This window comes from Pelodiscus sinensis, unplaced genomic scaffold, assembly GCF_049634645.1.
Source record: "Pelodiscus sinensis isolate JC-2024 unplaced genomic scaffold, ASM4963464v1 ctg37, whole genome shotgun sequence".
NCBI classification, from domain to species: domain Eukaryota; kingdom Metazoa; phylum Chordata; order Testudines; family Trionychidae; genus Pelodiscus; species Pelodiscus sinensis.
The window spans coordinates 411005-425314 of record NW_027465869.1 but is presented as its reverse complement, the minus strand read 5'-3'; the positions used below and the strand labels follow the sequence as shown (position 1 = coordinate 425314).

At 54.5% G+C, this 14310-nt stretch overlaps 2 protein-coding genes across 2 annotated transcripts in view; both read right to left on the bottom strand.

Annotated features, from left to right (window-relative positions):
* Positions 1-14310, bottom strand: part of LOC142824041 (killer cell lectin-like receptor subfamily B member 1B allele B) — a 110256-nt gene that overhangs the window by 15498 nt on the left and 80448 nt on the right. The gene's annotated exons all lie outside the window — the stretch shown is intronic.
* LOC142824035 (maestro heat-like repeat family member 5) lies at positions 5591-13562 on the bottom strand. The gene is made up of 6 exons (XM_075915778.1): positions 13425-13562; positions 12886-13041; positions 12380-12502; positions 11856-11958; positions 10476-10550; positions 5591-5643 (listed from the first exon to the last, which is right to left on the bottom strand). The coding sequence occupies exons 1-6, from the start codon at positions 13560-13562 to the stop codon at positions 5591-5593; spliced, it is 648 nt and encodes a 215-aa protein (XP_075771893.1).

The window sequence follows — 14310 nt, the reverse complement described above, 5'->3', positions numbered from 1 at the left end:
TTCAAAATAACTCCTCCCCAGGGCCATTCAAAGTAATTATTCCCCAGTGCCTCCTGGGGGGGTCTAAATCGAGACAGTGCATCCACATTAGAGAAGCCTGCCTTGGACTAATTGTGAGGCTTCCCTGTAGTGTAGACACGCTATTTTGAAATAAGATATTTTGGAATATCTCCTCCGGAATAGCTTATTCCAAAATAAGAATGCAGTGAAGACGTAGCCTCAAGGACAAAACTCTCTTTCACAGAGTCTCTCACTAGGTCTCCCTTGGTGCACCTCCCTCTCTCTCTCACTGCTGTGTGTCTTTGATAGAAAACAAATCAACTGGTAATTCCAATATTTCAACATTTGGTTTTGCCCCAAATTGGGCAAACATTGAAATGTTCGTTACTCTGATCAAAACTTTGTCAGCACCCTGAACCCCTGCCCTGAATCCCCTCTCTGAACCAGCAGTTTGCCCTCCTGTATCCTGAACCCCCTCCTGAACCCCAAGCACCTGCCCTAGCCCTGAACTGCCTCCAGGAGCCAGCACCCTGCATCCCCTCCTGCATGCCATCCGCCCCCCCTCCCCCCGTCCCAGCCAAGTGAAAGGGAGGAAGGGAGGTTGGAATCCCACTTCCTTTTAGCCAGCTCCAGTGTGTGACAGGATCTAATTATCCCTCCATCCCCATGTGCACCCACCTACCTGGGTATCTGATTGTCTCTGTGCGACAGCCAAGTGCTTTGCAGTATGAGGGCAGATGCTTCCGCTGTAGCAGGATCACCGCCCTGTCCCACCCCCTCTGTCCTAGACAGCTCGACTGTCGCTCTGCTTGGGGACGATGCAGCACAAGGACAGGGGCATGGGGTTGGACCCCTGCCCCCAGCGGGGTAGCTCGTCTGCAGCTGACAACCAAGGTACTGGCTGCAAGGCCCTCCCCTGCCAACCTTGGGCTCTGTGTCCCAGCTGGGGCAGGGACTGTCTCTCGCTGCGTCTGTGCAGCGCCCGGCACCACAGGGTCCTGATCCCAGCTGGTGTGTGCGGCCACCACTGTTATGAGAACGGACTTTGCTCGTGCCCTGCACTCTGACAGGGATGGATTTCCAAGGGGTGTGAATCAGGATAAATTCTCTCACATCAGTGCAGCACTTCAGGTAACTCCCAGCAGCTGGATCTGGTCCCAGGGTTGGCAGTCGGGCTGCAGCTGACTGACACCGCCTGCGATTGGGCGAGGAGCCTTTAAGTGCAGAAAACCAGTCTCTGTGCCACTGACCTGCTGCTTGTGAGCTCTGTGGGGTGGGTTGGCACCAGCTGTGGATCTGCCTCCAGTACTAGTGGTGACATAGCTCTGATCCCGCTGCGGCAGCTGCTGACCCTGTGTTCTGAACCCCTCTGTTCCAGCTCCCCCGCCTGCTCCCCTCAGGTACCGACACTGCCTAGTGGCGCTGGGCACCGGGTGCGTCTCTCTGGCCTTGGCTGTGATCGTGCTGAGCCGTGTGGGTAAGTGCCTGGGAACAGACCCATGCCCCGGTCTCTGGGACTAGAGATGCTCTGTCCCACGCCTGCTGCCTTGAGTGCTGCCTCGGAGACACAGCATCTGGCTTGTTTTCTTTTAAATCACAATTTCTCCCCCTGTTCTCCTTGCAAATTCTTTTCTTTTTGAAACTGATTGGCCAGGAAGCAGAAATGGGGAAAAAAAGAAGTGGGATGGGAAGGGAAGAAAAAAACAAACCCACGAGGGAAATCGTACTCCGGGAAACTGGAAAGTCTCCCCCAAAGTAAAACAAAGAGGGATCCTGCCCCGCCCCAAAAGGCATTTAAAACCAGGAAGAAAAAGTGAAAATGAAAAGCACAAAGAACCCCCCACGCCCCCCGGGATGGACGTCAGAGCCAGGCTGGACAAGGGCTGTCCAGGACCATCCACCTGCTCTGGGCAGAGGCTGGAGCACCCAAGAGCAGTCCCTAGCCTGTGTCCCCAGCCCAGGGCAGGCCAGTCAGGGCAGTTGGAGGGACTGGGCCCCAGGGGGGATGAGAAGGAGCAGGGGGCGTGGCCTCATGGTGAAGGGGCGGGGCTAAGGCCCAGCTAACAAACACCCATGGGTGCCACAGGGAGACGAGGACACAAACTCTGCATTTCAGGACTGTGCACCCTGGCTCCTCCCCTGCCTCATGGGGATTGTGGGTGAGGGACCCAGACCACAAGTGACAGGGCCCGACACTTCCCTTTCAGACAGGCTGTGCCCCTCACCCTGGCATCAGGGCAGTGGAAGGGGAGTTGCCTGTGGCTGGCTGGGAGCCCTGTCCTGGCTGAGCAGAGCCCTTTAGCAGGAGAGAGCCCCTGATGCTGGATGCTCTGACACCCCCACCCCAATCTGAACACCCACAGGGCTGCAGCCTCCAGCTTCCTGTGCAAACTCCCAGCCCAGCCTGACCCCCAGTCGCTATGGCGATGGTCACCAACCCGTCAATCGTGACCAACTGGTCAAATTGCGAGGGTGCGAACAGTCGTTCATGAGCTGTTTGGGAGGCCCCCCTCTGATTTCCCCCACCCCCAAGGAGTCCCACTGCCCACCTCCAGTGACAATGGAGATAGTGGCGGCATCCCGTGAGGTGGATGGGAGTCCAGCCACGCGCCACTTCTGGGGGTTCTGGAAGTGCAGTGGCTGCTCCTCTCCCCCAGGTCTGTGGTGTGCTGAGAACTGGAGTGGCATGGTGTGGTGGGGGGGGGGGGGTCTCCAGAGGAGGCGTGTACCAGGGCTTTCCCTCCTCGGGGGAGAGGGGGGAGTCATGCACAGAGGAGGCACACGCTGGGGCTTTCCCTTGGCTCCCAGGAATTGCATCCCCAGGCTGGGCAGGGGCAGCCCCAGGGACTCGCATGCACCTTTCCCACCCCTTCCCCTTCCCAGCCGGAAGCTGCAGCACAAGCTCCCTGCTCTGCGGTGGGAAGGGGCCACAGAAAATTGGCTCGTGTGCTGCTGGTGTCCCGCAAGCTGCAGGTTTCCAACCCCCAAAACCCTGCTGAGTGCTGGCCGCTCCGGGGGAATATGGGACAAAGTCAGAACACTGGGAACAGCTTTTAAATATGGGACTGTCCCCCTCCAGGAACATGGCGCTGCCTCCCCTCCCCCCCCCCACACACACATGAACACCTTGCTTAGGGGGTTGTCAAGGGTGTCAGCTCCCCTGACTGGGGTTCAAAACCTTGAATCCTTCACAGCCGGATACTTGACTGTATGTTTTCATCACAAGGGGGGGACTTTTTTACCCTTTGCTCCCAATATCCCATAAGGGCCTGTGTCCTAGTCTCCTGGGAAACAACCCTTGTGTTTTGGGAGAAGTTGTTTATGAACGTCACAGTGAATAGAAATTCATTCATTCATTCAAATGCAGCTTCCATTTTTTCAAGGGAGAGAATATTTGCAACACGCACACACTATCCCATGAGAACGGAGAAACTCACATAAACCCACCTTCACCAAGGCCACAGAGAAATCTAACAATAAACAATCCTAAGTCTCAACTACGTCTCCCAGCCAGGGAAAAACAACAGACACCTACCAGGTACTGCTGGCTTCTCTGCTCACTGGTCTCCTTTAACCCCAGCAGCTTCGCTCTCCTTTCCCTCAGAGTCGCCACATGGGCCTGGAGTTTTTTCCTGTACAACAGAAATAAGTTAGTGGGTTTATTTTGGAGCGGTGACTATGTTTGTAGGGGGCGTTTTCCCACCCAAGCTGCAAGACAATTCTCGGTCTCCCTAGACAGACTCGGTGGGGGAGGTGATATCTTCCACCTGTTGGTGAGAGAGCCGAGCTTTGGGGCTTTCACAGGGCTCAGCTCTGGGGAACAGACTCTTTCCTGCGCCTGAACATGTGGTGGCCACGAGACTCCCTCCCTGTCTCCATGCCACTCTGGGCCCCTTTGCACACATAGGCCCTTGCCTAGCTATGGGAGCTGCAACCACCGTGTTTTCAAAGCAGAGTTAGTAGAGCGAGCCCCAAACTGTTCCCTACCATGCCTACCACCAAATCAAGTCCAGCAGCTCCCTTAAGACCTCTGTGCTGTATCTGCTGCATGGAGCCTGCTTAAAGGATGCCTTTTGCCTTGTAACTAACACACGCCTGTTGTGTCGGACAAATGTTCTTTTATGCTCAGAGATTAGCTTCTGCATTCTGCAATGTGTCTTCTCTAGCGTCTGCCCTTCCCTTGTTTTCTTGGAGAGGATGCAACAGTGAGCTTGAGGCCCACTCCCCTGGCTCATCCAACTGTTCAGCTAGAACAGATCTGAAGGCGAAAACATAACGGAATGACATTCCATGAGCAAATGCAACCCACCCGCATGGGCAGAGGAGAACGATGCTGCAGAAGATGCGTGGAGCATGAGGAGAGGATAACGTGCATGGAACGTGAAACCAAGACCCAGGAGCAGATCTTGAGGCAGCAAACAGAGCGGCTGACATGCCTGTACATGCATGGGAGGGGCCGGATTTCTCAGCAACAGTATGGTTATTGCTTGTGGTGCATGGCAGATCGGGGACAGGGCTGTGTAAAATATACAGGTCATCACATTTAATATGCTCCTACCCTGACATAAAATTTTAGGGAGCTCACGGGAGGCTGCTACAACAATGGGAATGCTGCTTATACTGAGGTCTAACCCAGTCAATAGACGGCAAAACCTTCCCTTTAAACGTCCAAAAGCTCTTTCTACCACCATTCTGCATTTGCTCGGCCTATAGCTGAGCTGCTTCCTACTGATGTCCAGGCTGCCTGCGTACTGCTTCAGGGGCCACAGCAAGAAGGGGAGGCTGGGCTTCTAAGAATCACAATTGGCATTTCAATGCCTCCGATGCAAGATTTCCAGGTGGGAAGAAAATTCCACCTTGTACCTTTCTGACTAAACCAAAGTTCCTATAGATGCGCATGTCATGCTGCTTTCCTGACCATCCCATATTGATGCCAGTGAAACGGCCTTTGTGATCCACCAAAGCCCATGGCACCAGCAAGAACTACCACTTCCCAGTTATGAGCTCTTTGGGATAGTGGCCAGGTATCAAGATAGGAATGTATGTTTCATCTGCCACCCCACCACCATTAGGGAACTGCATTGCAGCAAAGCCATCCACTATGGCCTGCATGTTTCCCAGAGTTACTGTCCTTCGTTGCTACTTGGATCACTGGCTGCTTGGATCACAGCAGCCTCCCACCGTCTTATTCCCCCGCTCTGAATTAATTTCCAGCTGACCGGTAGCTGCCTGGCCTTGCTAACTTCCACATGGCTATTACCACTCGCTTCTCAACTCTCAAAGCCAGTCTCATTCTGGCACTGCTGCACCTCAGGGAAGGAAACCTCCATGAAAGTCGCCTTATGCATGCACAAGTTTTGCAGCCACTGGTCGTTGTCCCATAGCTGCAGTCCTGCCAGTCTCTGCTTATCGCCTGGGTCCAGAACTGGCATTTCTCTCTGTCAGAAGAATCGATTGCTGCTAGCATCTCCACTCAGGTGTTTCACTCACCTCTGTGTTCATGGCCTCCGCACGTTCTTCTTGCTCTAGCGGCTCCTGGCTAGGCCCTGGACATAAGTTGTGAATTGTTTGCAGTGATGACCATCGCTCTTTACTGCTGAACGGGATCCATGTTTGCCTTGTGATGGTGTCTACCCAGATAACCTGGGGGAAAGAGTGTGAAAAGGTTGTTTGCCGTAAGAACATAAGAATGGCTGTACTGGGTCAGACCAAAGGTCCATCTAGCCCAGTGGCCTGTCTGCCGATAGTGACCAGCACCAGGTGCCCCAAAGAGGCTGGACCGAAGGCAATGATCAAGCAATTTGTCTCTTGCCATCCCTCTCTAGGGATGGCCGTCGACGGAGGCATGTAGATTAGACAGATCGGCATAGGGAAATGAAGCCGCGATTAAAATAATCGCGGCTTCATTTAAATTTAAATGGCTGCCCCGCTCTGCTGATCAGCTGTTTGTTGGCAGATCGGGGCAGTCTGGATGTGCCGCGGTTGACAAGGAAGCCTTTGTCGATCGGCGCAGGTATGCCTCGTGAAACCAGGTTTACCTGCGCTGATCGACAAAGGCTTCCTTGTCGACCGCGGCGCGTCCAGACTGCCCCGATCTGCCGACAAACTGCTGATCAGCTGTTTGTCGGCTCAGCGCGGCAGCCATTTAAATTTAAATGAAGCCGCGATTATTTTAATCGAGGCTTCATTTCCCTTTTTCGAATAAACTAATCTACATGCCTCCGTCGATCTACCCAATAGATTAGTAATACATGATTTCCCTTTACAGAACCCATGTTGACTTTTGTCCAACAAATTATGTTCTTCTACATGCCTCACAAATTTATTCTTTACTATTGTTTCGACTAATTTGCCCGGTACTGAAGTTAGACTTACCGGTCTCTTGCTATGTTTTTTAATTTGGGGTATACATTTAAGTTGGGCCTCTATTATAGTGTCTTTAAAAAGTTTCCATGCAGCTTGCAGGGATTTGGCTCTAGTCATTGTGCCTTTTAATTTCTGTTTAACTAACCTCCTCATTTTTGTGTAATTCCCCTTTTTGAAATTAAGTGCCAGGGTGTTGGACTGCTGGGGTGTTCTTCCCACCACAGGCATGTTAAATGTTATTAAATTATGGTCATTATTCCCAGTCGGTCCTGTAACAGTTATCTCCTGGACCTGATCCTGCACTCTACTCAGATCTAAATCGAGTATTGCCTCTCCCCTGGTGGGTTCCTGCACCAGCTGCTCCAAGGAGCAGTCATTTAAGCCATTGAGAAATTTTCTCTCTGCTTCTCTTCCTAAGGTAACATGTATCCAGTCAACATGGGGATAATTAAAATCCCCCATTATTATAGAGTTCTCTATTTTGGTAGCCTCGCTAATCTCCCTCAGCATTTCAATGTCAATATCGCTGTCCTGGTCAGGTGGTCGGTAATATATCCCAACTGCTAATTTCTTATTATTGGAGCATGGAATTACTATCCATAGCGATTCTATGGAACATGTTGATTCATTTAATATTTTTATTTCATTTGATTCTACATTATCTTTCACATACAGTGCCACTCCACCACCCACCCGGCCTGCTCTATCCTTTCGATATATTTTATATCTCGGTATGATTGTGTCCCACAGATTTTCCTCATTCCACCAGGTTTCAGTGATGCCTATTATGTCAATCTCCTCCTTTAATACGAGGTACTCTAGTTCACCCATCTTATTAGTCAGACTCCTAGCATTTGTGTAGAAGCACTTTAAAAATTTGCCACTGCTTATTTGTCTGCCCTTCCCTGATGCATTGGATTCCTTTGTATGCGGTTGTTTGTCTGCTCTGGCCTATGGTTTGTCGTCTCCCCTCCTCTCTTTCTGACTATAGCTTAAAGAATCTCTATCGATGGATTCTCCTCTAAGAGAAGTCTCCATCCGATTTACGTGCATCTCCGCACCAATCGGCTTTCCCCCATCTCTTAGTTTAAAAAGTGCTCTACGGCCTTTTTAAGGTTTAGTGCCAGCAATCTGGTTCCACCCTGGTTTAGGTGGAGCCCATCCTTCCTGTATAGGCTCCCCCTCTCCCAAAAGTGTCCCCAGTTCCTAATAAATCCAAACCCCTTTTCCCTACACCATCGTCTCATCCACGCATTGAGACTCTGAAGCTCTGCCTGCCTACCTGGCCCTGCGCGTGGAACTGGAAGCATTTCCGAGAATCCCACCATAGAGGTCCTGGATTTCAGTCTCTTTCCTAGCAGCCTAAATTTGGCATCCAGGACATCTCTCCTACCCTTTCCTATGTCATTGGTACCTACATGTACCACAACCACCGGCTCCTCCCCAGCACTACACATAAGTCTATGTAGATGCCTCGAGAGATCTGCAACCTTCGCACCAGGCAGGCAAGTGACCATACGGGTCTCCCGGTCATCACAAACCCAACTATCTAAGGGTATGTCTACACTACAAAGTTAGTTCGAACTAACGTTAGTTCGAACTAACTTTCATAGGCGCTACACTAGCGCTCCGTTAGTTCGAATTTAATTCGAACTAACGGAGCACTTAGTTCGAACTAGGTAATCCTCATTCCACGAGGATTAAGCCTAGTTCGAACTTACTAGTTCGAATTAAGGGCTGTGTAGACCCTTAATTCAAACTAGTGGGAGGCTAGCCCTCCCCAGGTTTCCCTGGTGGCCACTCTGGCCAACGCCAGGGAAACTCTATTGCCCCCCTCCCGGCCCCGGACCCCTTAAAGGGGCACGGGTTGGCTACGGTGCCCGTGCCAGGTGCAAGCCTGCCAGCACCCAGCCAGCAGACCCAGCACCTGGCACGGATCGAGCCACCCACCCGATGCCCCCCAGCCTTCCCCCTCTTCCCGGGACCAGGCTGGCGGCTCTGAGCTTACAATGGCCGTCCTGGGTCAGACCAAAGGTCCATCTAGCCCAGTAGCCTGTCTGCCGACAGTGGCCAACACTAGGTACCCCGGAGGGGATGGACCGAAGACAATGACCAAGCCATTTGTCCCATGCCATCCCTCTCCAGCCTTCCAAAAACTTTGGGCAGGGACACCACTCCTACCCCCGGCTAATACCACCACTCCATGGACCCAACCTCCATCACTGTATCTCACTTCTCTTTAAACTCTGTTTTAGTTCTAGCCTTCACAGCCTCCTGCAGCAGGGAGTTCCACAGGTTGACTCTTTGCTTTGTGAAGAACAGCTTTCTGTTACTAGTTTGAAGCCTGCTACCCATTCCTTTCCTTTGGTGTCCTCTTGTCATTCTATTATGGGAACTAATGCAGAACTTTTCTTTATGCACCCTCTCTACACCACTCATGCTTTTATAGACCTCTATCATATCCCCCCTCAGTCTCCTCTTTTCTAAGCTGAGAAGTCCCAGTCTCTTTAGCCTCTCTTAATATGGGACCAGTTCCAAACCCGTCATCATTTTAGTTGCCCTCCCCTCTCCCACCCTCTCTCTTCCCCTCTCCCACCTCCTTTTCCCAGTCTCCCCCAGTTTTGTTCAATAAAGACAGAGTCAATGTTGGAAGAAACGTTATCTTTATTTTGTACATCAATAAGAAGGGGGTCTAGGGAAGGGTAAGTGGAAGGAGGTGAGGGAGGAATGGGGTACGAGCCCCCGATGGGGAGGACTGGGCTGGCTCTGCAGGCTTCTGGGGGTGGAAGCTCTCCTGCAGCCCCCCAATTGCCCCCCTCCCCAGATGGCAGCCTGCAGCAAGTGCAGCCGGTCTGATGGCCGAGTGCTGTGATGTGCCCAGTGTGGGCACTCAGGGCACTCCAAGCCAGGACTGCTTCGCAAGCGGGGCACCCCTGAGAACTGTCTGTCCGGGGTGGGGGTCGGGTCGCTTTAAGCACTGCCCTTGGCTAGCCTGTGACAGCAGCTCCATGCTCTAAGTCCTCATCTGATGCCCTGCCGGCAGTGCTTCCAGCCAGCCTTAACCGCGGTTCAGGGTCCACTTAATGTGGACATGCTAGTTCGAATTAGCAAAATGTGAATTCGAACTAGTTTTTTAGTCTGGATGCATTAGTTCGAATTAGCGCTGTAGTGTAGACGTACCCCCATTGGCTGCCCAGGGCCCTGGCTTTGCGAGAGTCTCGGAACGTCTTCCCAGGTGTCTCTGGGCTGGACTCTGCTACGGAAGCTGATGTCCCTTGTGAATACCCACCCCACGGCCCAGCCCCGGCTCCAAAGAGCTGCTCCCGTGTGTTGTACGTACCGTGGCAGGATGAAGAGTCCTTCTGTGTCGGTGCCGCTCCCTAATCAAAACGCACCCCACACGAGGGTCGCAAGCTTCTGCAGCCATTTAAAATGTTCATTCAGGACGATCGCTGTGGTCCTGTCTGATCTTAAAGGCACTTCCTGGAAAGCTGAAAGAAAGAGGAAATGGCTTGGAAAACTCACAGAGCTGCTGTCACAGGTGGCTGGGAAATCTTTGCTTCCGAATGGCCTTTGCCACGGGAACACGACAGCAACCGTAACTCTGGCATTTAGGTGCAGAGCCGCAAAGGGGCTTTGGCTCCTAACTTCTACCGAATCCTTTGTGCAATTGTGCCACCTTCAGTGCTCCAGAGGTGGCAGGGAAAGGTGTTTCCTGGGGGCCCGCACGGGATGGCCTAGGAGCCAAGAACCCAACTCTGGGTGAAGGTCCCTGGCCTACAGCCTCTGTAGTGGAGGGGAGCAGGTGGTGGAACTTTTTGTGACAGAGGGTAAGAATCCTTCTCCTCCTCCTACTGACTAGTCATCTTCAGTTCTGGGCGGCCTCCCTTGAGAGCCTTTGTGTTCTTATCCCCATTTTACAGGTGGGGAAGGTGAGGCACAGAGTTGCTCCTGGTGGCTCAAATCTCCTGACTCCCATTCTTACATTGACCAGCAAGACCATTCTTCCCCCTTAAGCACTGTCCCCAGACAGAGACAGACACTGGGGCAGCTGTGTTCAGGCCTCATACTGCCCACAGATGCCCGAACGCCCAGAGCTGTTTCCTTACCTTCACACAGGCGGAAGATGCCATCTGCACTCACTGTCTCCGCCAACAGGTAGACGAAATGGTGGATGGTCTCTCCTAAACAGACAAGGAATACCCCGGAGCTCAGGACTTTTCAACATCATCCCTGAAAATTGCTAAAGATTCAGCCATTCCCACAAGACAGCCCTTGGGAAATTCAATACCCGGCCCTTCGATGTGGCACGAAGCACATGGGAGAAAGCATCCGACCCCAGAAGTCACTGAAAGGCCGATTGCAAAGGAGACTGAAATTACATCTTGCTGGTTTCCTGGTGATGTGGCCAAAAAGTTGTGGGCAGGAGAATTTGGATGGGACCAAATGGCAAAGTGGCTCCCTCCAGCTTGCAGTAAATGTGAATTCTGGCACACGCAGATCCCCGCTGTCGGATTCTGGTGCTTGTCAGGCAGGGTGCGTTGATTTAAATCAAGTTTCCCACTGGTATTACTTTTCAAATTTCTTCAAACACTAGTGCAAATCTCCTCAGTGACACATCGTAATTTATAGCTGGGAGTAGCATTTTACACCAGCTAAGAGAGCACCCTGTGTGTCATTCTGGTAGATAACCTGACTTCTGTTAATTTAGGAAATAGCACATGATCACCAGTGTTAAGCTGCAGACCTTGAAGCAGCATGTTAGGGATGGGAAGGACTAAATCATACACAAAAACACAATAGGGCTGATATTTTATTCAACTAACTCTTCCATGTTATATCCATGTTTCACATTTGCAGTTGCAGGAGGCTCCTGAGTTGCTGGCTGATGCTTGTCCTGAAAACCCTTTCGGTTCATGTTCATTTTTTATTAATTCAAACAGACGTGTCCCCAGAATGCTAAATGTGCAGTGTCCTTACGACTTCTGCAGGGAGCTCTCCTCTTCCCCCCTCCCACTGGCATTGTGATGCAGCTCTTAAGCCAAGTGACCCAAAAAGCTAAGTTGTGCTTGGGAGACACTTAATTTGGCTGTAAGCCCACTGAAAGACGTATAGCAGGGGGGACCTTTGGGAAAGCTGAGTTCTGCCTGGCCCAGGCTCACCACCACACAAGCAGAGAACAAAACATATCGGATCCGGGCTATGTCTGTCTGTGCCCATGTGTCTCAGCGGGATGACAGACAATGAAAGCCCAGAACTGACAAGGAGGAAGAGATGCTGGTTAGGCTGGAGAGACTAGAGCCATTAATGCGATTGGATGAGACTGTCGGGATGGGCAGCGCATGTTTGTGATAACATCGTAACCTATTGAACTGATTGTTCAATGAAACTAGTGAAAATTCCCCCTGGTCCCAGAGAACGGAGTGGGAAGTGGAAAAAGAGCTTTGAAGGAAGCACGGGAAAAGCTCACGTGGGTTTGCTCTGCTTACCGATGAACAGGGCTGCAGAATGTCGGATGGACGGCTGGGAGCTTTCCAGATACTTTAAAGCCTGGAACAGGAGCCTGGGGATGTTCCTCTCGTTATTCTCCATCTAGGAACAGAGCAGGGAGAAATGCTCAGTGCAGACAACGTGATCTGCCCACAGCGGGCAGGCCAGGGCTGCTGAAGCTCAGAGGGAGGGCAGGGCAAGAGCCAGTAGGAGCCCAGACGATGGAGCTGCCCCTCTCGGAAGGGCCGGATGCAGAGGGTGCCCAGCAGTCCCAGTGTCCTAACCCCACAGGGCCTGCAGGGCAGCAGGGGAGTGGAGGGCAGGAGCAGGGTGCACAGCCTCTGTGCCCACCCCACAAGCAAAAGGGGCAGGACCCCACGGGAGCCCTTCTAGGAGGGGCTGCCTCTGATGTCCCTGCGTGACGAGCGGGGTGGAGAACCCCCTGGGTGCTCGGGGGGTGGGGCTAGAAAGGTCTCCCTGAGCTCCCCACTTACTGCTCTGCGGGCCCAAAGAACACACCTACCAGGCACTTCCCGACGCACAGCAAGAGCTGCGAGGAGCCGTCCCAGGCCAGGCTGCAGAAGAGACTCTTCCGATTGGCCCAGCCGAGGAACACGGCGCAGCGGAAGAGGGTCACTTTGCAGCTCTGCAGCACAAGGGGAGAGCGAGGGGCCTCGCTGAGAGAGGGAGCGTCTGGGGCACGTCCCCTCCTCCCTGCTCCTTGGGCTCCTGCTCTCGCTGCCAGGGGAGGTTCCTGCCCCTTGTTCCCAAAGGGAGGCTGCTCAGGGGAGGGGCTGAGAACTGGCTGGCGAGAGCCGGACGGGATCTCCACAGCTCAGCCCTTCTGCGCAGAGATGGCAACGGCAGCGCCAGGCCGCTCTGGGACCCCAAGGGGTCTGAGCCCAGGGGCCCTCCCCTGTGGCCCCTGCACGTCCCCAGTGGCCCTGGCTGGGCAGGGGCTCTGGAGACGGGTGGGGCCCAGGGGACTCTGGCGCTTTGCTCTCTGGAAATACCGAGCGCGGCACTTACCAGGATCACGCTCTGCTCCTCGTCTGCCAGGTGGAGCAGCAGCGGGAGCAGGCAGCTGGTGAGTTCCTGCTGCACGGCCGCTTTGTCTGGGTCCTTCACCCCGCTCAGCATGGTGCCCAGCAGGGAAATGGCGGCTGAGCGGACACTGCCCCTCTCCTGGCAAGGACACGCGGGGGCGGGGAAGCCGGTGAGAGCCGGGCCGTGTCCCTGGCCACAGAGGCTGCTCTGGGATCCCCTCCCGGGGCCCTGGGGCCTGGCGCTCACGCCTGCCCCCTTGGGGAGCAGCAGCAGGCGGGGGAGGATCTGGGGACAGGAGGTTCGGGGGGGAGGCTGCAGCAGGGCTGGGAGCTTGGCGCTCAGGTTGGCCCAGAAGGGCTCTGCCAGGGAGGGGGCTGCGTCGGAGATGCCCCACCCTTGGCAGGGGCCCCCTTGGGTGCTGCGTGGCCGGCCTGAGGGGGGAAGGGGCTGGGCAGGGACATAGCAGGGCGGCAGGGAGAGGAGGGAGGGGGAATGTGCTTCTCCGGGGTTCCCAGCCTTACGTGGTCAATGAGCGGGCGCAGGCTGGCTGCCATGTCCTGGGAGATGGAGCCAAGCCCCTCCCCGGCGAGCAGGTAGATGACGTCTGCCGCCTCCGTCATGGCCTCCAGGACGGTCCTTGCGTCCGTGGCGCAGAACATGGCGATGGTCCCGGGCAGCTGGGCCCGTAACAACTGCCCCTGTGGGAATGCAGAAGGCAGCTCCCCACTGTCCTGGGACGCAGCCTGGGGCAGGGGCTGGACCCTCCCTCCCCATCGGCCGGTCCCCAGGGACGGCCCAGCCCCCAGCAGGGGAGAAAGTCTTTCTCCTGCCGCTCCGCCAGGTGCTTTGCACCCCTGGCCCTTGAGCAGAGCCTGCCCTGTCGCCTGCCGAGAGCCGCTCCAGGCCCCGCCCACCGAGCTCTGACCCCGCCCCCGACTCCTCTGCCGTTGCCAAGTTTGGGCTTTGTTGCCCGACTCCCCTCCCCCCACTGCCCTGAGCGACGACCTGAGTCTCCTTCCCCGCCCCACAGCAGCGGATTTAGGGCAGGGCGAGCGGGGCGGCTGTCCCGGGCCCCGCGCTTCCCGAGGCCCCGCGCATGCACCGAGTCAAAGGAGGGGCCCCGTGAAATTTCGCTGCCCGGGGCCCCGCAGCAGTCTCACCCGCCCCTGCCTCCCCACCACCTACACTGACCATGCTCTGCCTGGGAGCAGGGACACCCCTCGTGCCTGGTTTGCTCAGTATCGCACCCCAGGATCTTTGGCGCTGGGAGCACCACAGGCATCCTCGGTCCCCTGGTGTCAGATCGGGGCTCCCCAGGGCACCACTGAGAGTCAAGTCAAAGGCAAACTCCTCAGAGACAGGGCGACTTCCAGCCCACGACTGGGGCCCTCCCTCTGAGGCACCAAA

What these genes read in the sequence shown, in the direction of transcription:
- LOC142824035 (XM_075915778.1), bottom strand. Translation starts at nt 13,562, where the DNA reads ATGTTCTGCGCCACGGACGCAAGGACCGTCCTGGAGGCCATGACGGAG. An exon ending in TGCGCCCGCTCATTGACCAC is followed by an intron (nt 13,042 to 13,424) that starts GTAAGGCTGGGA and finishes TGTCCTTGCCAG; the next exon opens with GAGAGGGGCAGTGTCCGCTC. An exon ending in TTCTGCAGCCCTGTTCATCG is followed by an intron (nt 10,551 to 11,855) that starts GTAAGCAGAGCA and finishes TTGTCTGTTTAG; the next exon opens with GAGAGACCATCCACCATTTC.